Source organism: Centrocercus urophasianus, unplaced genomic scaffold (assembly GCF_019232065.1).
Source record: "Centrocercus urophasianus isolate 14NV4802_14NV808 unplaced genomic scaffold, USGS_Curo_1.0 seq_24, whole genome shotgun sequence".
NCBI classification, from domain to species: domain Eukaryota; kingdom Metazoa; phylum Chordata; class Aves; order Galliformes; family Phasianidae; genus Centrocercus; species Centrocercus urophasianus.
Window position 1 is genome coordinate 12940744 of NW_024884800.1, and position 24520 is coordinate 12965263.

General features: G+C 40.3%; 1 protein-coding gene across 1 annotated transcript in view; it reads right to left on the minus strand.

Annotated features, from left to right (window-relative positions):
- Positions 1-2948: 2948 nt before the first annotated feature.
- The window catches only part of ALG13 (ALG13 UDP-N-acetylglucosaminyltransferase subunit), a 29257-nt gene continuing 7685 nt past the window's right edge, over positions 2949-24520 (minus strand). The window contains exons 9-28 of the mRNA XM_042825391.1: positions 23552-23624; positions 21624-21705; positions 21079-21259; positions 20113-20188; positions 19249-19357; positions 18056-18120; positions 17086-17186; positions 16201-16328; positions 15256-15493; positions 14990-15103; positions 14617-14773; positions 12717-12852; positions 12348-12383; positions 12165-12220; positions 11480-11542; positions 10949-11117; positions 9743-9868; positions 5189-5229; positions 4394-4574; positions 2949-3664 (exon numbers count right to left, since the gene is read on the minus strand). Of these exons, the coding sequence (XP_042681325.1) occupies positions 3390-3664; positions 4394-4574; positions 5189-5229; positions 9743-9868; positions 10949-11117; positions 11480-11542; positions 12165-12220; positions 12348-12383; positions 12717-12852; positions 14617-14773; positions 14990-15103; positions 15256-15493; positions 16201-16328; positions 17086-17186; positions 18056-18120; positions 19249-19357; positions 20113-20188; positions 21079-21259; positions 21624-21705; positions 23552-23624 (2407 nt within the window). The 3' untranslated portion in view covers positions 2949-3389. The remainder of the gene's footprint in view (positions 3665-4393; positions 4575-5188; positions 5230-9742; positions 9869-10948; positions 11118-11479; positions 11543-12164; positions 12221-12347; positions 12384-12716; positions 12853-14616; positions 14774-14989; positions 15104-15255; positions 15494-16200; positions 16329-17085; positions 17187-18055; positions 18121-19248; positions 19358-20112; positions 20189-21078; positions 21260-21623; positions 21706-23551; positions 23625-24520) is intronic.

Consider the following 24520-nt stretch of genomic DNA (forward strand, 5'->3'; position numbering starts at 1 on the left):
GGAGCAGCTCACTGCCTGCAGGGAGCCGGGTGGCCCAGCACCCCTCAGCCAGCACAGGCTGCAGCATGCCATCAGTGCACGGTGCTCAGGAACGGACGTGTGCCCTGGCACAGGCGGATCTGTAGGCAAACAGCTGGATAAGAGCCTGCTCTAAGGGCAGAAAGGTTTGTAGCAGCTTAGAAGAGGGTGGAATACTTAAAAACACAAAGTCCACACCTGAAAACTACAGCTATCACTGCCTACTTCATCCTGCACTGCCAGGAGTGTTCTGTGCCAGGGCTCCTTCCCACAGTCTTCAGGTGATAATCCACTCCGAGCTGCTGCCTTTCATGCAGAGAAATGTGGTGTGGAAAAGGAGGCGGCAAGCATGACTGGCACAGGCTTGGCAGCACAAACCTTCTCCCTTTGGCAAGCTGAAAATCCAGCCACCAAAAAATAAAAATACACGACACCAACGCATTTCAGGATCAAATCTACTTAAAGAATTAATTATTATGCAACATATAACAAGAAACCAAAAGAGGAGAGGAAAAAAAAAATCAATCTGAAGGAAATTATTGTTCCAATCAGAAATCAATACTCAAAGATTTTATACCTCCACTCAAATAAATGCTAAAATATGCATGTGGCTGCAAGCCATACTCCCCTGCTCGTGCCCAATGCAGCCAGGCACAAAACAGTGTTGGTCTGGTTCTGATGTGTAACTGAACCAAAGATGAGAAATTTGGACCATCATCCGACACCAGGCTCCTCACAGAAAAAAAAGAAAAAAATACCCTAAGCCCCAATCTTGCTGTTCACACCTTCACATGGTCCCAGTGAAGCCTAGGTCCTCAAAACCACTACTCCAACAGCAGCAACTCTTAGACCCTCCCTTATTTCAGTGTATTTTTAACATTACAGCTTTATGCTGTAATACAGCAGCAACATTTTCTACCCTATAGAGGGCAGGGATGAACCTGCTCCAGCACATTAACTGCTCCACAACCCCTGCGTGCTGCTTTAAAGAATTGCTTCTGAGCCTCAACAGCCCTGATAAAAACATCACAGCTGAGATGCCTGCTTGTATCTGTTTGTATCAGATCCACGAGCAAGTTCACCAGACGCAGATTACAAGTGTAAAAATCGCAGTGGTATTTCTTTTTAAATATACATCAATTGAGGTGATTAACAGGGTCACTAATGCAACTAACAAAAATCTAGCTGCTATAAGTGAGAAGAGAGAAAAACTTGACTCCCTACCACAATCGTTGGTCTGTATTTCTAAGAGGAAAAAAAGAAGTTGACTCCTGGAGACAAATAGAAAGAAAGATAAAACATAACTTCCAGCTACAATAACCATTTGCACTGAAAAAAAGCAAGGCCGTCTCACTGACAGTGTAAGGAAAGAGGCATTATTCACAGCTCAAGTGGAGAGATTCACTCCAGTGCTAACAGCAACTGTTTGATGTGACAGATAATGGCACTCAAGACTGAAGTGGAAACATTTGATGACTTCATGATGGAGACTGCACTTCTGAAATCTGTTCAATCTTCAGGTGCATAAAGTTAGTCACATGGTTTGTAGATTCCCTTTAGAGGTTACCTAGTGAATTATTTTTTGGAGGAAGTTTTAACAAAACTTGTGGCATTGTTCCCTGTTCTCATAAAGGCCTGTTTAAGTTAAGAGCACTCTTTCAAAAGGGCAGAAATGCTGAGGCTGAAGTCCTAATGGTCTCCAGTTCCTTTGGGGAATCTTTTCCAAGCAGTACAGCAGGTCAAAATGATATCAGCTAATCAGGGATCATTTCCATTCACACCTTGATTTTCCCTCTGGCGCCTCCAACTCAAAGAGTTTTATTAAACCCCCAAGTTAAATGTACAGCAGTAATTGGAGATCTGAAGAAACAAACTAGAAGCCAAGCATACAACCTCCTAGCCAAAAGTAGTAAATAACCACTTTTATTAACAGAGGGGCAAAAAACTTCATAGTTTTATTCTAGCCTATAAAGACTCATAATGAGCAACTTTCTCCTGCTGTTTTTGGTCCAATCCCATGTTTATTTAACAGGTATACTGATGGAAGCATACTGCCCTCCCTCTGTTTAGCACAGCCACTCCTCTTTTCATCCCCGCTCAGCTGTATAAATTCAGGGGCACACACAATTACTTTCAGCTTCACCAAATAACAACTGTGCCACTTTCTGAAGCTACTGACAGCACCTCCTTATCTGTACCATATGTCCCCCATGCAGGCTGTGTTTCAATTACAATAACTCAAGTTCCCTACAAAATCTGGCAGCCGTGAGTTTCGGAAGGCAGCTCCAACACCCAAACGTTGAATTCATGTGGGGAAAAAAAAAAAAAAAACAAACCCACAAGCCTTGGGAAAACAGATTACTTTGCTCTTTTTCTGGGACCCTGGTACCAAGCTCTCCTAACCTGCACCTGTGCCCTTGCTCATTACCCCTAGAACAGGGCTATGCCAACACCCTGTCCTTGGCTGTGAGCAGGCTCCAGCTGGCAGCCACCATATGATAATTCTGCACATGCAGTGCAAGGTTCTATGGAGTACAGAAACAGCTAGAGCTACTGTGGTCTCATGCTGAAAAAGCCCATGCTTTCCCACTGGAGGCAGGAAACAAACAAGACAGTACTTCTTCAATGCTGTCTGCTGTGTAACTTAGTCCCATGAACATGAAGTGCTGGTAATGAACAACCACGGATTTCCACGGGTTAGATGCTTTTATTTTGTGCTATCAGTGCAAATCAGACACCAGAACTACCACCACTCGTGCAACAGCTTTCACAAAACACATCTTACAAACACACACTGATATACAGTAGAACAGGTTGAAGCAGTATCTTACACTTTTAAGAGACATGAAGCCAACACAGAACAAAATCACATATTATAAATATGTGATCACCAACGGCAAACAAAGTTTGGTTTTGTGAAATCCGAGAACACCAACTTATTTCCAGCAATTCTGTCCTCTAACAAACTCTGCACCCAATTTTTTGCTGTGGTTGTAACGGCAGCTGTGCTTGTACAAGAACCACGTGTTCAAGTGTTACAGTGTACCCACTCACACGGGTATGTAATGCAATTTTCCCTTAGTGACAGTATGTTTTTACACATTTTTTTATGTAGTCTAACACACACATTGTGTTCCCCCGTGCTACAGTTTACGTATACGCCTCTCCTATGCTGCCTTAGATGAACTACCAAAACTTCATCCTGTCAAGCTGATTATCATTAGCATAAGCCTGGAAAGAAACATGGAATCGAACACAATTTAATCAGTCACCCCAGCCCACTGAGACAAAGACTTACAAAACAATGTAAGTTCATGAAAAAAGGCATGAGAAAAACTAAGTGCAAGAAATGAGCTCACACCCTCCTGGACTTACATTCCTTGATGCACATAATGCGTTGCAGGGTTAGGTGAGGCAACATAGCTGACTTGGTGCAGCTGTCCAGAACTTACAGCGTTAGGAACTCGTGGAGAATTTCCATATGGGGGATTTAATGAATGCCACGAGCCAATACAGTGATAGGCAGGTACTAGAGAGATGCAAGAGTCAAATCCTGGAGCAGATGGCTGGTTGTAGGGGTCTGACACCACTGGGTAATACACCGTGCCATGGGACAGGGCTGGAGGCTCTGTGTTTTGGAAGTTACCTTGGAAAGAAAAGAATACACATATTTACACAGCAGAACTGCGCCTGATGAACAGGCTGAAGTATTATCAGCATTAAGCCTGCATACATCTGAGCAACAGCGCCGTTAAATGCGCTCCTTCCCAGCACTGATCATTCACCACATTCCTCAGATTTTGTCGAGGCAGGCATCTGACCTTCCTGACATTTTTTTCTTCATTTGATACAATCCTCTTACTGCCAAGTCCATCTACAAGCTGCTTGCACAGCCATGTGACACTAAGTTTTGCTGTAGCTTTCCACACAGAGCCTAAAGCTAAGGTTTGCAGTGTCTTTGCAGAAAGTTGCAATGCTCAGGGCTTGCCAAAACTGAGTTGTCTCTTTTACTTTAAAAACAGGCATTATTTTGATATCATAATTATTAGCTTATCAATGAGCAAGAAGATATACCTTCAACATAATTTCAGAGTAAGTTCCCCCAACTAAAAATTAGTTCACCGAGTACAAACCTACAAAGGACTACTTCTTATTTTTCATGGTTTTAAACAGCCCTTGGCATCAGTGCCTACAAAAGTGGCTCTAGCATTATTTTAAGGAACTCACAATAACTCATTATAATGTCTGCACTATGACCCATGCTTCCTATACTATAAAGATGTAAGAAAGCAACTCCTGTGGAGCAGCCATACTCTGAAAGCCATAACCTCACTATTGACAGTTTCTGTATGTGTTCTTATAGTCAAATACTAACCATTTGTAGGCGCATCGAGGGGAACCTGATGGACCTCAGCTCGCCCAGCATCATAGAGCTGAGGTACTGACTGATCCAGGACATGAGCTGGCTCAGCATATGCTGGATAAGCCTCCACAGATGACGCTGGTGGCACCGGCTGTACATAGACCATGGAATGCCAGTAACTCTGGTGATAGTACTTTGAGGAGAAAAACAAGAAAACAAGGTCAGGCATACAACCACAGTCTCCATCCTTCCTCCAAACCACCAGTTGTTTCATATCAAAGAGTAGTAATATGTGCATTTTTCCCTTCTGCTACTGTAGGATGATGTTACATACGAAGGAGAAAAAAAAGAATACAGACTGTCAGAAAATTTGCTGCAATAGCTGCAACTACCAACTCAGTTCTAACCTGTTTTATTTCTTAAGAGGGAGTTCTGATTCTCTATAATCAACTTTGTTGTATTCAAGATTTTTCCATTTCTTTAGTTGAAGAATCTGGCATAGTGCTTTTACTTCTCAGAGTTCCAGAGTCACCTATGACTGCTGGTGCACAGACAACTGCTGCATACAGTGCTCGAGCAATGGTTCCCAGACAGAGAAATGGTGCTAACTGGTCAGAGCCATGCACACCCCAGAGGACTCAAACCATCTGAGTTAGAACACCTCCAACCAAGCTTATTTGTAATGATCGTCAGCTACACAGTATGCACATTTAGCACACCTGGAAGTCTTAAATACATCAGTACATCTGCCAAGAAAAGCAGCAGTTTTTACAGGCAATTTGCTGTACTCACTTTAAAAGCACTTACTTGCAATCCCAGATTAAAATAATACTGCAAGACCTTTGTATCTGAAATTAAAGGATACGGCATTAAAGAGCAGATGAGCATAAACTGATGAGCATAAAGAATTCTACATACATCGAGAATATTTTAAGTCACTTCAGTAACTATTCTAGCATTATTTTTTCTTCAGTGTTTTAAGGGTAAAAAGTATATATTGAGTTTAACTGGTTGCTATAAATACTGCATCTTTAAGCTAATCCAGTTAGATGTCTATTCAGTATACTGGAGAACTTGCTCCCAGCAATCCCAGCAGCTTAGAAGAACTTTAAAAAGAGTTGCCAAGCATAATATGATTTTCAAAGTCTTAACAGTCCCAGAAGAGTGAAGCTGTTTAAAACCTTCCAGGTTTGCCAGTGAAAGCAGAAAAGCAAGCATGTTTTAAACCCATGATGCAGTAACAGAACAGTGCATAAGAAACTCATTTCTCAGTCTTTAATAAAGACTTGTTTTAAAGGCTCAGGAAGGATAGTCACCTGTTCCACAGCAACAGGTTAGGTCTCAATCAGTACTGAGAGGACCTGAATAAATCAAAGCAGCAAAGCAGAACGACTTGAGATAAGCAAGCCAGTAAGGATTTCAACTGTGAGTTATATGGGAACTCTGGAAGTGTTGCTGATTTCTTACCACCTCTGTTCTTCCCTCAACTAGAGCCTCCACATGGCTTTCCTGCTTGCTATTCAGCTACTGCACACGCATGCTTTCATAGCTCTGCTCTTCTCTAGTACTGAGTATTGTTGTCTACTGCAAGCAGGAATAGAATGGGAAATGCAAATCCCTACTTTGAAATGAATGAGGACTGGTTCCTCTTTTGCCAATTCTCAACTCTTTCACTGTTCAGCATATTGGACACATCAGGGCACAATCTACTTAAACGCAAGGAAGGATCTGTGTGCATTTGCCAAAAACAGCTAACAGCTTACGCTCAAAAGTGCTGCTGATTTGGCTCTGACATTAACCAGTTAAATATTAAAAATAACTGGAAGGCTCACACAAATGTCAGCTTCTTAGTATCTAGCTGAAGCTGCGTCTACCTTGGAAAAATGATTTTTTTAATCTGATTTTCTTTTTCAATTGATTATGCAAATATATGCAAAACAAGCCTAAGAACTGAATGAAACAGCTGCTTCATAACAGAGATAACAGTACAAAGGAGGAGCTGGAAGACTGAGGTGACAAACTAAAACAGGAAATACTGATGTCTGGAGAGTTCTGCAACAGAAGCCACTACAGTAGGGGACCAGTTTTTCGTCTATATTCCTCTTTCAGATGTCTAGAAGTCAAGTCAGTCTTCAGTATAACAAAACTACCATGTGAAATAACAGCTAAGCCAGAAGAAGTTCACCACCATGGCATGAAAATATGAAGATCACATCAACTACTGATAAAATTTAATCTTAGGGTGCATGAGGACAAAGTCTGCTTTTCAGGTGAGTAGCTCAGATCAATCCTGAATGCTGCCATAGGAAAGGAGCAGTCTCCAGAACAGCAAGCAGCCTACGCAGCTGCTTCAAACGCGAGGGAGCAGATGAGAGTAAGATACCTAAGGTCACTGTGTTAATAGAAGCCATTTCACAAGCCCTAAATGTCACTAAAAATATTCCAGCAACTCTGGGAATTGGGATACAGCTGTATCAATGAATAATAAGGCACCGTCTTCCTCACCAGTCTGTGACTTCAGCCTGTTAAAGTCAGATTTCAAACCATGCCAGGCCAAATACCAGTCATACAGGTTTTCTGTTTTTGTTTTTTCAAGCAAACTGCACAGAACTCTCAAGTATACACAAATATACACAAAGACTTTAACATGCCCTACTCCAAAACTGCTGGATTTCTCAACCTAAAGATTATGCAGTGACACTGCAGTGACACTCAGTGTCTCCTTGTAGAAAAGGAAAAATGCTACATGCAACTTCTTATAGCTACTAACCATAAAATCCTGGGGAGAAAAAAAAAAATTGGAGCCTATCCCCAGAAGGACATGGCCAATATGACGATAAGAGAGCTGAAGAGGTGCAGGCAAGGGTCTGAAGAGATTATTAATCCACATCCACTGCAGATTCTTGTCAGCATACTTAACACCCAATTCTCCCAAGTGCTGAAAGCCTCAGTAAAAGGCATTTAACTGAAGCGGAAGACAATTAACTCTGATGTGTATATAAAATAATCTCCAGTGGTACTGCTGCAGTAGGGAAGCAGGAAGTCAAATACTCCAGATTAAAAAACAGCAATTGAGAATACCAGCAAAGGAGTTATTGCAAAACACATTAGCAATGCCTCTAAGAGAAGACCTTGAGCAGTCTTGCCATGAAGTTTTTGCATCCTGCTTACTTCCAGATCAACGGCTGGCAAAATAAACATGTTACATGGTAAATGCAACTGAAAGAATCCTTAACGTTCTGGCCCAAAGCTGCTTTACAATCCAGCAGATGCAGCTATCTGAACTGTAGATATAAACAGTAGCTCTTTATATTATCTAAGATTGGCCCTCTAGGATTAGTACTTTCATGAGACTTCCACACAGGGACAATGAAACTACTTCAAATGGCAGTATGCTGAACTGAGCATGAAGACAATTTGCATTACTGAAGTATTTGATGCTCCACCTTCAAATAGATTTCAGAATAAAAGTAAGAAGCTTTCTATTCTGAAGCAGTAGAACTCAGAACTGCCCTACATCTAAAATACAGCCAGTTCCAAGAGTATGCTGTTTTTGTTTTGTTTTTCCAGGGTGATGGTGGTGAAGAAATCGAGTCAGATAGCTAGAGTGAAACTGTGGCGTTCAAAATGGTGGAAAAAGAAATGGATTTTACAGACCCTATAGTTATGCAGACGGTTCTTTTCCTTGTTCAACCCTAAATGAAAGGCTACTTGTCCATATTAGCAGAAGAGAAAGTGGGAGATTCAGGTATTCCAGCTAAAGGTAAGCCTTTGATAAAAGTCACAGCAGCCTCTCTGTCTCTCTAGATGGCTACAGAAACACACACAGACATTCAAACCCAGTCTTATGAGAGGAATACATAAAAAACATGTTTTTCGGCCAACGCGCAGAGATAGAGCCAGTGCAAGAACAACAAACACAAGCTGACAGTTCTGCACTGCTGCTCTCAAGTACAGGCTACAGCTCATCTTTAGCTTGGCCTCAGTACTGCCAAAAACAGCCCGTGTGCTACCTGCCAAAAGAGGCAGTGACAGCTGAAGCTGTTGTATTCACTGCAGCTGCAACACAGGTAAGCCATGACTGAACACCAGCACTCATCCAGAGCATCTGTGCTCCAGCCTGAGCATGACATTATGACCAAATGAACCTTCCTCAATAAGCAGGTTGAGTAACCAAATCTGCTTTTACAGTTCTTCTAAATTTTACTCCTTAGGGCAGTTTGAGCCAGTGCACCATCAGAGGGCTGAGCACGGGGACATGCGCAGGGAAGAAAGATTTTCTACAGCTGCCCAAAACTACATACAGCCATGAAATTCTTTATCAGCTGAGACAGTGCATCACAATAGTTTTATCTGCCTTTTGAGATGTGTGCAGCGATGTGATAGTGGCACTCTTGGGCCTCAGAGCATTCCTACCTACAGCAAAGCAAGATACATAGCATAACAATAAGCAGCACTGTCATTCTTATAGCTGAGGCACTTAACTCACAGTCGAGGACAGCAGATGGCTTGATCTTTAGGTTATTAAACAGAATTCTGCAAACTCCAGGCCCAATTTGTGTCCTGAAAGCCGCAATGACAGAACAAGGGGCTATATTAATAAACTCCCAAATCAAGCACTGCTGCTGCGCTGTTTACCAAGCTATGCTGCCTGATGCAACTTTGCACAGCATGCAGGTATTAAGCAGAAAGTGCCAGCTGATTAAAGACCACCACAACGAAACTCAAGTTCAGCTGACAAAGTTGAAAGCCAATTTTGAGTGCTATGGCTACTGCATTGGTCCTTCCATGCTTGTTGCTTGGGAGCAAAAATCCACCTTAAAAAATGCTGTTATAACCAATGACAGTATACAGAAAGGCTGTGCATTCACAGAACAGAAACCCTTACACTCATATTTATGATAATACAGAATGGCATCTAAGAGTAACACTTCTATATAGAAGTATATACTATATATATTTTTTCTATATAGTATATAGGACAACACACAATATCCACTGAACTGTGCAATACCAGAACTTTCAATGCATTTAAAAAAAAAAAAAAAAAAAAATCAAGTTATCAGAAAAATTATTCCATGCAGTGCTGATAAGATACAGAACATGCACTCTACTCTCCACTGATACCTGGATCTTTAGGATGTGGTCTAAAGTTGTGGTAAATCATGTTTGAGCCTGATACAAACTTAGTATTCAGAACTAGGAATTTTTAACATAAGCATCAAAATATTTTTATCTGCCTCTGAGCTGCAGGGAGCCATTTCTTGTCACTACAGGTATTCTGTTCAGTATCATAAAGAACACAAGTCAGAAGTGTGCTGAAGTGCAGCAATAATAGAAAGAACAAAACATCTTCATTACCTCTAGGCAGATCGTTGCCACTGGGATCACAAGAGTAAGGTGGAGGAATGGCACCAGCTTCTCCCATCTCATTGGCTGGAGGAAGAGGAGCTGAATAAATTGGGAATGGCAGTGAAGAAACTGGTACTATTAGAAGGAAACAAAAGTCAAGTTTACAATGGCTTCTTATTCGAGCAAGGAAAATGGTAAGTTACACAGTCAGGCCTGGACTTCCTTCCCTACAGCTCAGTGACTAACTTCAATTCTCTTTAATAATTGCTTCCCTCCCACTTTAAAAGAAGCCCAAAAGAAATTTTAAAACCAGATAGGAAGGTTCCAATTTCAGATGCCTTAGCTGTTTGTCTGTTCTCAAGCTTCATATTTCAGTTAAGAACAAACGTTTCTTTTTCAATCAGTTCTTCATACTAGAAGTAGGTCAGGCTTTTCTTACATAATTATCTGTCCTAGAACAGGGAACAGAATACTCTAAGCCATCAAAAGCATCACAATAAACCTACAAAAATAAGGCAACGTTCAAGTATCAGGCAGAAGTTTGTAGACAAATTTCTGTTGAATATTTATTAGGTGGCCCACATCTCTAGAACACTGGCAGGTTCCTCATAAAGCTGTCATCAAGTAGACAGCTTACAGAGAACTGCACCGACTGCACTCTCAAGTGCGAAAAAAAATAATCAAACAAATAGAAAAGTAGAAGGAGGGTTTCTTTTTTTCCCCTCATGCTAAACAAAAAGGTACGGAAACCAAGAAAAATCCTCTTTGTAAAAGGGAAGTCTTTTTCTTAAGACAAACAATTCACAAAAATGAACTGGATTCAGTGCTCGAACTTGTGACTCTACTGGAAGATACAGTAAAACCTTGAAATTTGCACCAGTAGCCCAACATACCAGAAATTAACCATACAAAACAGGGAGAAGCAACCATGAACCTGTCTTTAAAAAGGAACCTGGTAGTGAAACACCTGGCACTGAAGGATAAAGACAGGTGGGGTGAGGGAAACAACCCCAGAGCAGAGACTGCCAGTTCCCATGCAAGAACAGAGGCAAGCATCCCCTTCAAAGCATGGAAACATGGAAGTCATCAGTAGCTGTGTAACTTTATTGCCATGTAATTTTCCACATTTATTTTGGATACGTGGAAACAAAGCAGGAGAGAAGAAGGCAACTGAAAGCTTAGACCATCAAAGACCAAAGCCTTAGCACACTCTACCTGGCCTCCCTACAGAAGTGGGAGATATAAGAACAGGTTGAATTGCTGTTTGTGGGGGAACAGCTGTTGTGACACTGGCTTGTGTGGAGGCAGAGTTTGAGGAGAAGACTGTAGGTGGAGCAGCATTAACACCTGCGGAGGTAGCAATTACTGCAGAGTTCACCATCACCTGCAAGAAAGTCAGAGTATTCAGTACATTACCTCTATAACTCGCTGTGACAAGAGCTATGGAAACATCACAGACTCAAAAAGTTTTCACTTCACAAAAATGCATTTTGAAAGCTCTAGCTGTACAGACAGCTAGTTATCCAAGTTTCTCTAAAAACTGGCTGGAAAAATGCCAACCTGAAAATAACAGTAAGTTGCAGGAACTTGCAAACACATCTTTTCACCATTCCATTATGCTTTATTTATAGAGGATTATATTCTTTGTAACAAAACCGTGTAAGAGAGCAAGAATAAAATCCCAAAGAGACCAAACACAGCAGTCATCTCTCCAAAGAGCTACCACAGTAACATACTACATGTTACCTTCTGGGGATAGCTGTAGGAAGCCACTCCATCTTGAGGTGACACAGCCAATGGCCCTTCTTCCTGAAGGGATTCCAAAGTAATGTTCCATTTTAGAAGCAGAGAAGTAACAAAACCACAACTGCTGGATTTCTAAGAATCTTCCAATTATGAACTACACTAAGCTCCTTTCATAACTCATGAGAGATCAGTTTCATCTGATGTGCACAGGACTGGATTTCACACCCACTGTAGTTCAGCAGGTGAATGGAGAACTTGAAAGGTAGCCACTGACTAGTTTCAGATAAGAAAATTCAATGCCAGTTCTATCAAAGGTGAGATATTTTCCATCACACATTGGTGGGTGGAATAAGACTAACTAGTACATGACTTGACGAGAGGCATGGCAAAAGCAAGTGCTGTCTGGAACAGAAAAAGAAGAAAAGTAAACAGTGCTCAGACAGTTGGCAGAGGGGAAAGATAGAAAGTACAGTTTAGATGTACTTATAGACTCCAACAAAAACCCTCACCATTTAAAAAGAAAGGAGATGGGAGGGCAGAACTACAGAAGTAAAACTATCAATCCTTTGTGACAAAACCAGTTTCTGACCTAGTATGTTAAGCCTGGTTCCAAAGACAGGTTCCATGAAGAATGTTACACATACCTGAAGATTAGGAATCTGAACAGGCAGGGACAAACACTTACCAAGTTTGCTGTAGGTTCTGCTGAACTAAATACTGCTGCCGTTTCACAGTCTGGATCTGAAAGACATAGGCAAAGTTAATAAAAAAATACAGCATTATATCTAATTGTTCAGAACCTTTTTAAAAAGTTGTAATGAGCACATACACCAAACGTAGTATCTGTAAAGACTAACATTTTATTTACCTGGAGGTGCATACAGATATTCTTCATGAAATTTCCCTAGAAGGGAGCGAACAGAAAGCTTTGATTCCAGAAAAATAGAAGTTCAAGCCAAAGTTACTAAAATTGTATTTCACTGCATTAATTAACTGAACTGCTTTCAATATCATCTTGTTTTATACAGAAAAATAGCAAGATCCAAGATCCTCTTCCCCATTTTGCTATTCCAGCAATATCAAGATTGCTATTGCCAGATCACAGAGCAGCTTGCCTTGCTACAAACCCATGTTATCAAAATAGTGATGTTCTAGCAAGCTTTAATGGAACAGTGACTTTTTCTTTTTTTTTTTTTTTTTAAATCAGACAAAGATAACTAACTCTTTAAGAACTCACCATTTTCACTTGTTTCTCCTACATCCTCCTCTGAGGGATTCAGGGGCTGCTTGTTGGCTGGAACTGAGTTGGGGCCTCTTCTAGCTACCCAAAAACCTGCTGGACTGTGGACAATTGCAGTAGGGCTACCCTGGCCCTAAAAAGCAAAATAAGAAGTGTGCATTTATAAATAGTATAAGACTTTCCATATTTAACACACAGCCAAATAGAAACAGGCTGGAAAACCAAACTTGCTGTAACCAAAGGTTACTAGAATTCAGCTCCTCCATCCATCTCTTTGCACCCTGCACCCAATAGGACATATTTCTCTTTTACCTTTCATTCTGCCTACCATCTTTTGCAAAAGTTATTTTTGAAGACTTACAGCTGTCCTATATGACAGGGTCAAGATGTTCTCAGAATGTAGCCAGCTCTGACCTAGGTTCAACCAAAGCTGAAAAAGGAAGCAGACCCCTACCAGCCACTCTCTACCTCCAGTATATACTCCTGTATTCCTCACCTTGAGGTACTCCCACCACACCAACAACCAATGAGTTCATCCAGAAATAGCACATGGCTGGCAGCTGGCATAGCTCCCGCTGTTTGCACTAGCTGGATCCACACAGACATGCTTGTCATATTCAGGGAGCAGCGCTCATCACGTTTCCCACACTGTCTTTGTATAAAGCCAGCCCTTAGCTGGACAATTACAATCTAGAGTCCTCAAAAGGAGGAACACAGGATTATGAGCATAAGTAAGAGAAACTGATTCACTCTTTTGTAATGACTATGACATTCACTCTCTCCTCAGAAGATAGGACAGCTATGAGACTGAAAAAGAGGCTTATAAGATCTCCAACAGTGAAGTACCGGTGTTGAGTCAGAAGATTCTCCCACCAGGCCTCTAGCAGGATGGCAGATTTTTCTGCAACAAACATTTATCCCCAGGACATGTTAAATTCCTTCAGTGAAGGAGACAGAAAAGATGCAGGGAAGAGACTTAGGCATTGACACTAACAAAGTGCCTGAATGAACATGAAAAACTACTCATTGGATGCCACAGGTGTACAGCTTAGCAATGGGAAGGAAAAAAAACAAGCTAGAAATCTATCCTGATTTAATGGGAGGGGGAATGGAGAAGAAAAAGGAGCATTATAAGATATTGCCCCTACTTCTTGACAGCCTTGGAAGAAAAGAGCAAAGATCACACATTTAACAGGCAGATGAATAAACAAAGGCTGCTGAAAAAACACTGAGCAGATTCATCCTCTCATCTATTTAAATGCAAGTGTAACTTGTATTAAGCTTAGATAAAAATTGAAAGATTGATTTCACTGTTTAAAAATGTATTAGATTGAAGATGAAAGTAGCACACTATGAAGTTTTTAAAAGAAGCTAGATTTGGATTTTTCTCCCATCTCTGCAGCAGAAAAAATGGTTTCAGGAATGTTAGCCCAAAACATCTCAACTGTGAATTCCTAGGAATAATCCACGCTATCACTGTACAGCTTCTGAAACTAGTTACTCAAACCACAAATTAAGAGTACAGCAAAACAACTGAAGTACTACCTCCCGCAATACTTACAATCAGACAGACACTGACTGTAGGAAGCAATTTTTTCTCCCCCAAATCTCATTTTCAAATTGTCATGGGAAGTAAAAATACAGCCCTAATTTTATTAAAACACGCTAAAGAGAAAACAAAACAAATGCTGCTGGACAGAAAGAGGAACAAGAGAAAGAAAGGAAAAGCTTAGAAAACTAGATGCTTTAAGCAGAGCTTTCGAGATCTCCTCCAATTTCAGCCTTCCCTTCCCCTCCTGCTAAAGCTCATTCCAAGAAAAAAATAATATTTAATTATAATGCATAATTTTTTAAGAAGCTTTGAGAAGCTTCAACATACTCATCATTCATAACTTACTGCTAAAGCAGGAAAAGAAGTTTCATCCCCTTCTTCAATTTCATAGAAAGTTATTGTTTCTTCTGACCCTTGAGGCTCTTCTCCATTCTCTGGTACAAACCCATACTGACATTCCTTATTCACACACTGCATCTGACGGCGGCTACGGCTGTATGAACTTAAAAGAAAAAAAAAAAAGGTTAAGAATTACTGCTATCTGGATTTTCACCTTAGTTTTGTTGCTCGATTTTAACTCTCTTCAGAAAGGCACAATAATCCCAGTGTTCAATACTGTGCCATTAACAGTTAACTCAGCCCTCTACATCCCTCTCCCACCACCCTCCCCAGCTCTTTTGGTGTTCAATGTTCTGTAAAGAGGTTAGTATGCACTTACCGTGACCTGCAGGAGAAACTGTCATAGCTCTGATAGCATCTCTTTCCTGGACTGGGGTAGAATGCTATTTGAGGGCCAACCATGTTGTGCCTGTTTATAAATCGGGCAGATCCCCTAAGTTTAAAGGGTAAAAGGTGCAATTACCAGGAAGTGCCTCTCAGATGGAACTCTTCTATAGAGTTATCTATTAAGTAGCACAAGCTCTCTCCTAACTAGTCCACAGCAAGAACAGAGAACAAGCAGTAACCTCAGATAAGGCTTCATACCTTGGCATTCCAAATCCACGGTTATGCCTCTGGGGAGGATTCTGAGGATGATAGGGTCCATAAGGTGCCATGTTTCCACCACCCTGTGAACAGTGAACTGGAGGAGAGCGCCCTGAGGGAACACCATGCTGTAGCCGGGGTGGGAGAACTGGCTGGCCCCTACTATAAGCCATTGTCATAAAGACCTCCTTTCCACGAACTTTCTTAAGCAATCTCTTCCGTGTTTTCACATCCATTTCTGCAGTTTCAGTTAAGGACAGAAAACAAAGGTTTATACTTTAAGCAGCTTACTCTAGAGCTATGTTTTCTTTCTATCATTTGAGAAGAGTCATTATTTAGATATATCGAAGAGAATCAACAGCCTATTCCAGGGCAGGGAAGAAGCATCCAAAACACACAAACTTCATATCCTCATTTTGAAGAACCTAACATGCATTCTGAACTGCATACAAGCACCTCGCTCACATGAACACATTCCCAGTTTCAACTGATCAAACTAGTATTTGCAGTATTCAAACACCTTCATAAAAGCTACATTTATTCAATCAGAAAACCATTCTCTAAACAAAACAAATACAATTCCTGTTTACTTCAATAGCAAAACTCTAATCCTTCCATACACCTCTTCTAAGGCCAAATCTGATATACTTTTTGGCTCACAGATCGAATCTTCATAAATAGTTCTCAAATGTCAAAACTCTTCTTAAAATTCTGAGCAACATGAACCTTTCTGTGTATTTTCAAGGGGTTTGCTATTTTACATATGGAAACTCAACCTTCTGTCTGAAGCATCAGTTTACATGAAGTCCTTGTCACAACTAGATTTTATATCACAGGCCAAGTTAAGTTACTTTCAACATCTAGGGACTGGTATTGCTAAAATTTGTCCTTCCCTATCCTACCTCTCTCTAAAGGAAGGAACACCTCTGGAAAACTTGTACAAACCTATTCCTGAGAAGTATCCACCTGCTACTTTCTGATAGCTTCCTCCTTTTCGGCTGGGAACCACATTCCAAGCAAGGACAGGTGCCACCTGTGTCACTGGTTTTAGGTTTGCCAAAGGAACGGTATGCCTACATGAAAAACATTCATGTTAGCAGCGCTGCAAGAATACATTATGTGCAGGAACACAGCAACATATGCTGAAGCAACACTACAAAAAAGAAAATAGGGAAAAGGCAAAATCATTGACTATAGGGAGCTTCGGGGGAATAAAAAAAAGCTTGTTCTCTGAAGCACGTATTACTGTTACTTGTATATTTTGTACATTAGAAAAGGTAAGGTAGGATTCAGTCCCAATGCTACTGACTTCACAGGTCAAGCCCTTTTTCCCTACATTGGTATGCCTTCAGAAGTCTATCCGGAAGCAATTAAAGAGACAGAATTTCTGCAAAATGTAGGTAAGCCTAACTGCAGATTTGGAGAAGGGCAAATGCTTTGAACAGCAAGGTGGTGAGTGTGATGAGATTCAACATAAACATCCATTATTTTCTGGGATTACAACATAAAAGCTTCAGAGAAACTGGTAGCAGAGAATAACTTGCTATCCAGGAGTTATGCCCAAACTGCAGAGATTCTTGAGAAGAATAAGACTCCACATAAAGCATCATGATTTTTGCTATTTTAAATAGGTGAATTTTTCCTGTAACATCTTAGTTGAAGAGAGATAACCAACAAAGAAGCAAGTCTCCCTCTAGCAGCCACAATTATTTCAAAGCCTCATTTCTCTTTTCTTCTTAAAGTATCTTAACAACCCTATCTTAACCATCTGTGACTGCACAGACTCCACTATAAAAAGTTCAGACATGAAACTGTCACCAGATTGCTTACTTTTCTGCCAGCTCCTCAATGAAAACAGTCACCGTGTTGCCATCCTGCCCAACTTCCTGGATATGAGCATTGTAATACTTACCTCCAGGATCCAGACGCACCTGGAGGGAGAACAAGGGAAACCCTGAAAAAACTAAACAGCATCAGGGGACCAAATACTGCCTACAAACCAGCAAAGTTCCTACCCCCTAGCTGATTTTATGTTATGAGCTGGGCTCAGCAATATCAAATACTAACAGACCAGGCAAGATAGACAGCACCATACTACTTTAAGAAAAGAAGGAAAAGAAACAGTCTTGCAAGCAATGTGTAAACTCCTGTAAAACAGGCTTAAGATCGATTTCTGCCTTCTAACTTACTTTCACACTCTGTGTCAAACAGATAAGGACCACTATGTAAGAACTTGAGCAGAACAAAAAATAAAGCAAGAAAGCTCTAGTGAGCAAGAAGAGTCACTAAATGACTTATCAGCACCACCTCAAAGTGATTTTAAGAAGTACACCTTCACTACATACAACATGAGAACAAAAGGGAAGTTGACTTTGATTTCAGCATTTCCCAGCCACTCTTCTCTTCCCTCTCAGTTACTTAAAAGAAACCTGCTACGTTACCGTTGAGAAGCAGAAGACTGGACAGACTTGCTGGTGACTTCCAGTGAAAATCTAATAGACAACTACCTCAGTTTTGCACATACTTTGCACTTTGAGCTCCCAGTGCAGAACCTCAGCATTCACATTATTTGTATCACTGGTTCTCAATGAATTTCCAAGTAGCTTTTCATTCACGCCCAATATTTAAAGAAAGATCTTTAGGAAGAAATTTAATTAAAAACTAAAATAAAATTAATAATTACAAGACAGAAAATGAGAAAAGCCCTGGAAGATTCTATGAAGTCATTTCATGGATTACCATGCTCCATGTGAAGTAGCTTTAGTAATTTACCATAACTGAACCTCCTTTGAGTACTAACCTGACACTTGTCTCCTAAATAGTACTGTCTCCCCGCAAACACCATGTAGTCAGTTTTTTGAAGCTCTAAAAACAAACGAATAAATAAATAAAAAGGAGAAAAGCCTAATAAATACTGTTCTTTCTTCAAGTACCCTATAAATACTTCATGATGACTCTCAGTTACTAATTAACGGCCAGGTGTGTTAACATTCCCTATGTATATATAAGCATTCCTCACCGTAATGATGAAGTAACTCTAGTTGCTCTTAGACCATAACTACCTAAGTCATAAGAGATTAACAATATCTAGCTGATGAAGTAGTAGGCCTACTTAACCTACGTACTGCAATGCTTGTGCCCTTTATGATGGTACTGTGTTAATTCAGCTTTCTCCCTTGTTTTCAGACTTCAATCTTTTCTCCCCCCCCCCCCCCCCATTCCCTGCCCAGGTTCTCTGTATATCAGTACTCAACACAGATAATTAGTTACAGTACTCCATTTCAAGAATTTAATGACAATCATTGTTACTTATGCAGCTGTGAAGATGCTGGAGTTCTTCAGTATGCAAAGTTCTCCTGGTCAAATATCAATGATGCAACTTCAAAATTCATCTTCCTTGGCAACTTGTTCACACACCAGCCACAGTGTATTGCCATAAAACAGCAACTATTGAACCCACAAAGACCACAAAATCTCTCTAGGATGCTCAAGCCCAGGAGAGCTGGGAAGCAAAAGACAACTCATTTCATGTGACATATCTCACTGCTAAAGCTGAGACCTTCATTATGACAGAACACAATCTAAAACGCTGCTTTAGGAGTCCTCAGGCATACCATTAAAAATAAACACCTGTAGGCTCAAATTTGGATGACTCCCAGCACAACTGAATAGTAACACAGAATTCTGTTCTGTACTCTGCTTGGAGTCTTGGTATTTCCTACATTATAGCCATTAAGCATCAGGCGTCAGATTTTTAGCAACCTTACAACCATTATACAACACCAAGAACAGGACCTGGTATTTTGAAATGAAACCAAGAAATAGCTCTGGTAAGAGGACATATTACCTACAAATATCAAGTGGATTAACTAATATCCTTCATACCTCAGCTGTACTGAAAGAAGGTGTCAAAAGCATCAGATTCATACATTTAATTCTGAGCTCACAGCAAAAATAAGGTTTGGATTTAAGGACTTTTTGATTTAAAGATACCTTTTCTGCTGTCCAGCCAAACATCAAATTCCACATTTCGATAAATCTCTGGGTCCAAAGCCTTCAGCACTTTGTAGGGGAAAGGCATTTTTGAGGAATTTTCTGGAGTCTAGAAATAGAGTTGAAATGAACTATCATTAACAAACACATTTAAAATGTTCAGCATAATCTCTATTCTACCAACTATGGACCATTTGTCTACACCCAAATTCCCCAAACTTTCACTTCTACTATGCAGAATAAAGACCAAGAACATAAACATGAATTTAGGAATTGAGGATTGTTCAACTCAGAAGCTAAGCTGACAGACTACAGAAAGATCAAAAATAGTCTTAAGAGAAACACTCTGCATTCCTTCAATTCTTTCTGAGTGAAGAGAAACTAGTTAGACCAATGAAACCACGACTTAAAAATTGGTGGGAATTCCAGTTGTTACATCTGGAAACAGGCATCTAAAGGCCTTTTAAAACCTGTTCCAAAGATATTTACACTGTGCTCAAAATGAAAGTGGGCTGACTTAAGCCACTTTTCAGACAAGCAAACAGCAAACCAGGAAGTGTCTGCTGAGCTCAATTTCTGGAGGGAAAAAAAAAAACCCAACAAGCCAGACATCAGCTATAAAAGAACAAGAGGATCTCAAAAAGGAGTAAGGCTTATCCAATTCAAGAAAAACTGGCAAAAAATCAAAAGACAGGCAGACAGAAAGAAAAAAAGGAAAAAAAAAAAAAAAAGCAATCTGCTTTCAAGAAGTTATTTTTAAGAAGTAGAAACATTACCCTAACGTAGGTAACATTCTGCAACAACAGGAGGAGAAAACACAAAACACCCAACCACACACAAGAAATTCTTCCCTAATTGCCAAACCTTTGCTTCTTCAGTGCCTTGTCTGAACTTATCTTCCACTGGATTGTCAGGATCATTGCCTTCCCAGTCATCACCTCTAAACAATTTAAAATAAGATTACAAACGATGCAATGCATAAGTTCTAAGAAGGGTTAAAATAACTAACTTTTCACAAAACCTGAAAAAAGCACCATAGTGCCATCAAGTGGCAGATTTTGCCTGAAACAAAGGCTGTAAGGGAGCAGAGGACAAGTCTTTTCCTAGTTTTAAGATCATGACCCTTACCACCCCCAAACCTATCCCTAAGGATAGCCACTATTTGCATTTGGAAAGGATGAAGATGACCCCACTGAATACATCTGAACTCTCACTGCTGACTATTACACCACTCTGCTCCAGGCACTACAAAACCAATGTCACCTGAAAGCTTTTACTAACAGACACACTTTGCCTCAAGCCTTTGTGGTGACTTGTGATTAAAGAACATCAAGGTTTTCAGCAGGTATGCTCGCTTCTTCCCCTCACTCCAACGGATCCAGCAGACTTCAACGATTCCCCCATTTAATTGTCTATATGGGGTACAATTCAATTAAGGAAAAAATACAAATAGTTAATTTTCTCAATAAACTGTTGCCTGTACAAAGCTAAAGAGGCTGAGGAAGCTAGTAGGTCTCTCATCAAGAGAACTCTGATGACAAAGGGAAGATTTTATTTACAAACACTCATTTTACAAAGTTGCATGCAAATATAACACAGCCAGTAGCAGAGGATGTCCAATTCCATGACAGTACTAAGCTCTGAAGTACACTGTCTCTTCTACACCACACTTCAGCTTTGAGCCTATGCCACGAAACACTGTTAGTACCACGTGCGCATTCAAAGGAACTTGGAGAAATCAGCCTACTAACCCACTGCCCTTAGCAAGGTTTTAAACTTTATTTATTTCAACATTTCCCTGCTACCATACAACCCCCCATCAAACACTACCTCTTTCCTGATGGATTTCTGGGTACTTTTTCATGCAGACAATCGAAGTTTGTATCCTCGCTTTCTACACAGCCACTGTTTCTGTTCTTCTTGGAACCACTTCGAAACATCTCAACTGCAGACCTTAATTCTTCCTCATCCATGAGGAACACATCTTTGTACAGGATTTCATATAATACAGCTGGACAAACCAAGACAAAGCTCAGAACAAATTAATATCAGACGTACGACAGCTCCTATTTTCAAGGTAAGCATATCTTTAGGCAATATTCACTGTTACAAAACACTACATATATTGAATTCAATTAAGAAGAGGATCATAAAATAATTCAGGTGAAAAGAGACATATGGAGGGCACTTGGTTCATTATGCTACTTAACAGATAAGTATACTGAGAGTATGCATACATTAACACAAAAAATGAGCTGCCATCTCTCGCCCTCCCTGTCTCTGGAAACCAGAATAAGCACAGCCTATAAACATACAAAAGCACACAGTTCTCTTTCATAATAAAACAAAACACAACACAATAATTTCAAATTTACCCTGGCAAATAGCAGCATTTGCTTGAAATTGTTTTGTATACACAGAGTCATAATGGCCATTGCCAGAACAGCACAGTAGTATCTGGGAAAATAAAGAAGACAAACTTTAAGGATGGAGTGACATAAAACCCAACACTTCTTACTTGATATTCTAGCTCACGTTCTATTGCATTCAATAGGCAACGTGAACTTAAGGAAACAGTAAATCTTCCAAAGATGAATATGAAAGAGCTGTACAATCAGTTTAAAACTGGATCTTATGAATTTATTTACAAACTTTACAGCTATTATATAAACAAAAACCATACTTTTGTATATCACAATGCATTAAACAATAAATAACGCCTGTTTCCAGTTCCGCTCTGAAACCATCAGCTGCTCAAGAGGTAAAATTACCATTTATAATTATCATAAATTAAGTTACCATTTAAAACTACCATTAAAACACAAGCCATCAAATGCAGAATCTATGAAGCACACTGTGTAAGTGTCAAAGGCACACTCCCACACTTCCCCACTGGAGGACCAGAAGAGCACCTGCTGCTCTAGCCGCCTTCAGTAAGTTTTAATAAGTTTTGCTCATACTAATCAACTTTACACTGCAGAATTTTGAGAAGCTGCATGCTTTCTGCAACATATGCACTGATAGACATAGAAGATGCATGCTATCACATTGCATCTCAGCACAAGGCCACGAATAGGTAACTGCAACTGGCAAAAGCCCTTGTGCAGCTGTTGTTAGCACAGTGCCAGCAAGGATGCCTCCAGCCACCCAGTAGGAGTCGAGATGCCAGGACTCTTAATTCCATGTGCCTTCTGTTCTAGCAACACAGTCTCTCATCTCATGGTGAAATATGCAAAACCAGAAAGAACTGTAGTGCAGTCTAATAGCAGACAACTCTTAACAAAAGCTCTGGTGGTAAAATCTTTGAGGACAAACGCTCACTTAGACCATACTGCCTGATTTTTAAAGTTAGTGGATTTTGGAATGAGGTTAATCTACACAGAGGAAAAGAACATTTTAGGTGCAAGTGAAGCCCATATAAAGATAGCAGTGTATTAGCCAAGAACAGAAGAGCTAAAGCTGCACAGATTTCAGAACACGCTCACCATTTGAGCACACATAATAGCCCATCCAGAAGTGTACACTGCAGCAACTTCACTGGCAGCACACTTGAGCTATTCACATAATTGCATGGGCATATCAATATAAGTCCAGAAAAAAACCAAGAGGGGTCAGATGGGATGTAATACAGAGCATTTCTTGTATAAGTTCCCTTTTTTTTTTTAAGCTGTTTCATTAGCTCCTTCTTAATGGAACTTGATCTATCATGTCAGCTAAATGAGTCACTTGTTATATTAATCTGTTTCTATCAACATCCCCTCTTCAGGGAGAAAACCTCCACATCTCAGCTGACTTTTAGATGAGAGGCACCAGGATTGGGGAGAATGCCTTCTCACATATGCTCTATTTAGTGTATACACTATACTTAGTGCACATCTCATTCTGCTCTTCCAAAACTCAACCTGGCTATCTCACTGTATCTAGTCAGTTCAGCCCACTTTCCACTAGGAAGCGTTTTCACTCAGCAAAAATTCAGAAAAATGAAATAGCATTCTGGAATTATGTTACCTCTTCCCATTAAAATTAGACTTGTTTCCAACAATGAGCAGTTGTTATAAAAAGATCAACAGGGGAACAGCACACAATCAACCCTCAGTAGCAAAGGTACTACAGTTTGATTAAATCTTGTGCAAATAATGTGCTTCTACCATGAGCAGAAGTCAGCTCTGGGAGTTTGTTCTTAAATGCACAAGGGAAGACTGAGTTAGAGCACAACTCCAGTAGGAAGTTTTCACAATTAAGTGGGACCAGAGGTATCTAGGAGTCAGGGGTAGGGATAAGAAATTGCCTCAGTTCTCCTCACCTTGTCTTCAAAGCCATTGTCTGTAGCATAAGTGGGTGGCCTTCCAGGGTACCGGTACAGAATAAAGTCTCGACTAGGTAAGCAGAGGAAAAATAAGTCTTGAAAGGGTGCACTTTCAGAAGTGTATTATAAAGGAGGCTGAAAGGAGCAGTCTGGATATTCCACTGTTTTTTTGTTTGTTTGGTTTTTACAGAGAAACACTGAATCAGAACATTTTCCCTGACAAATGAATGCTATCATAAAGCAATAGCTAGATGAGCAAATGACACTCATCTTGTGGAAAAGAATCTGGAAAGGACAGCTACATCTAATCATAGATTATTACACCCATCGTGTTAGATCAAGTACTTATGCCCAATGGCGGAGCGCCCAACCAATAAAACAATTAAATTCAGATGATTCCATCACACTTCAGAAGGATTACAACCTCAATATAGGAATCTGGTTAAGTCTTGCAAAAGTTCCATTTGCTCCTTCAGTAAGGAAACAGAACCAGCCTGCAAAGAAAGCGTTCTTCCTTTTAATCAGTGGAAATTCATTGTGCTTGTACAGGGACAGCAGCATTCGTTTTTAACAAGACCACCAGTTTATGCTGCCCTTGAAGAAAGCAGTAGGCGTTCCACATTGAGCAGAGCAATCGTTCCACACAACTACAGCTCTCAAGAACACCTACGCTGAGTTTTAAGCCTGCTTCTAACTACCGCAGCATTCCACTACACAGAACTCCTACTTCTTTCACCTGCCCTCCATTCCTCAACCAATGAAAGGCAACACTTTACTGAGTTTACGATTAGTTAAAGAATAACAAATACTACCGGAAACTAAACTGCCCCTTAATCCACCCTATTAAAACAGGAGCTGTGATGGCACTCATTTACAAGTTAATTGAACTAACTTCTTTAGGGTTGCGTTCTTACTATGTTTCACAAATGAGTGCTCCAGCAACAAACAAAAGGTTCCGGGGGGGGG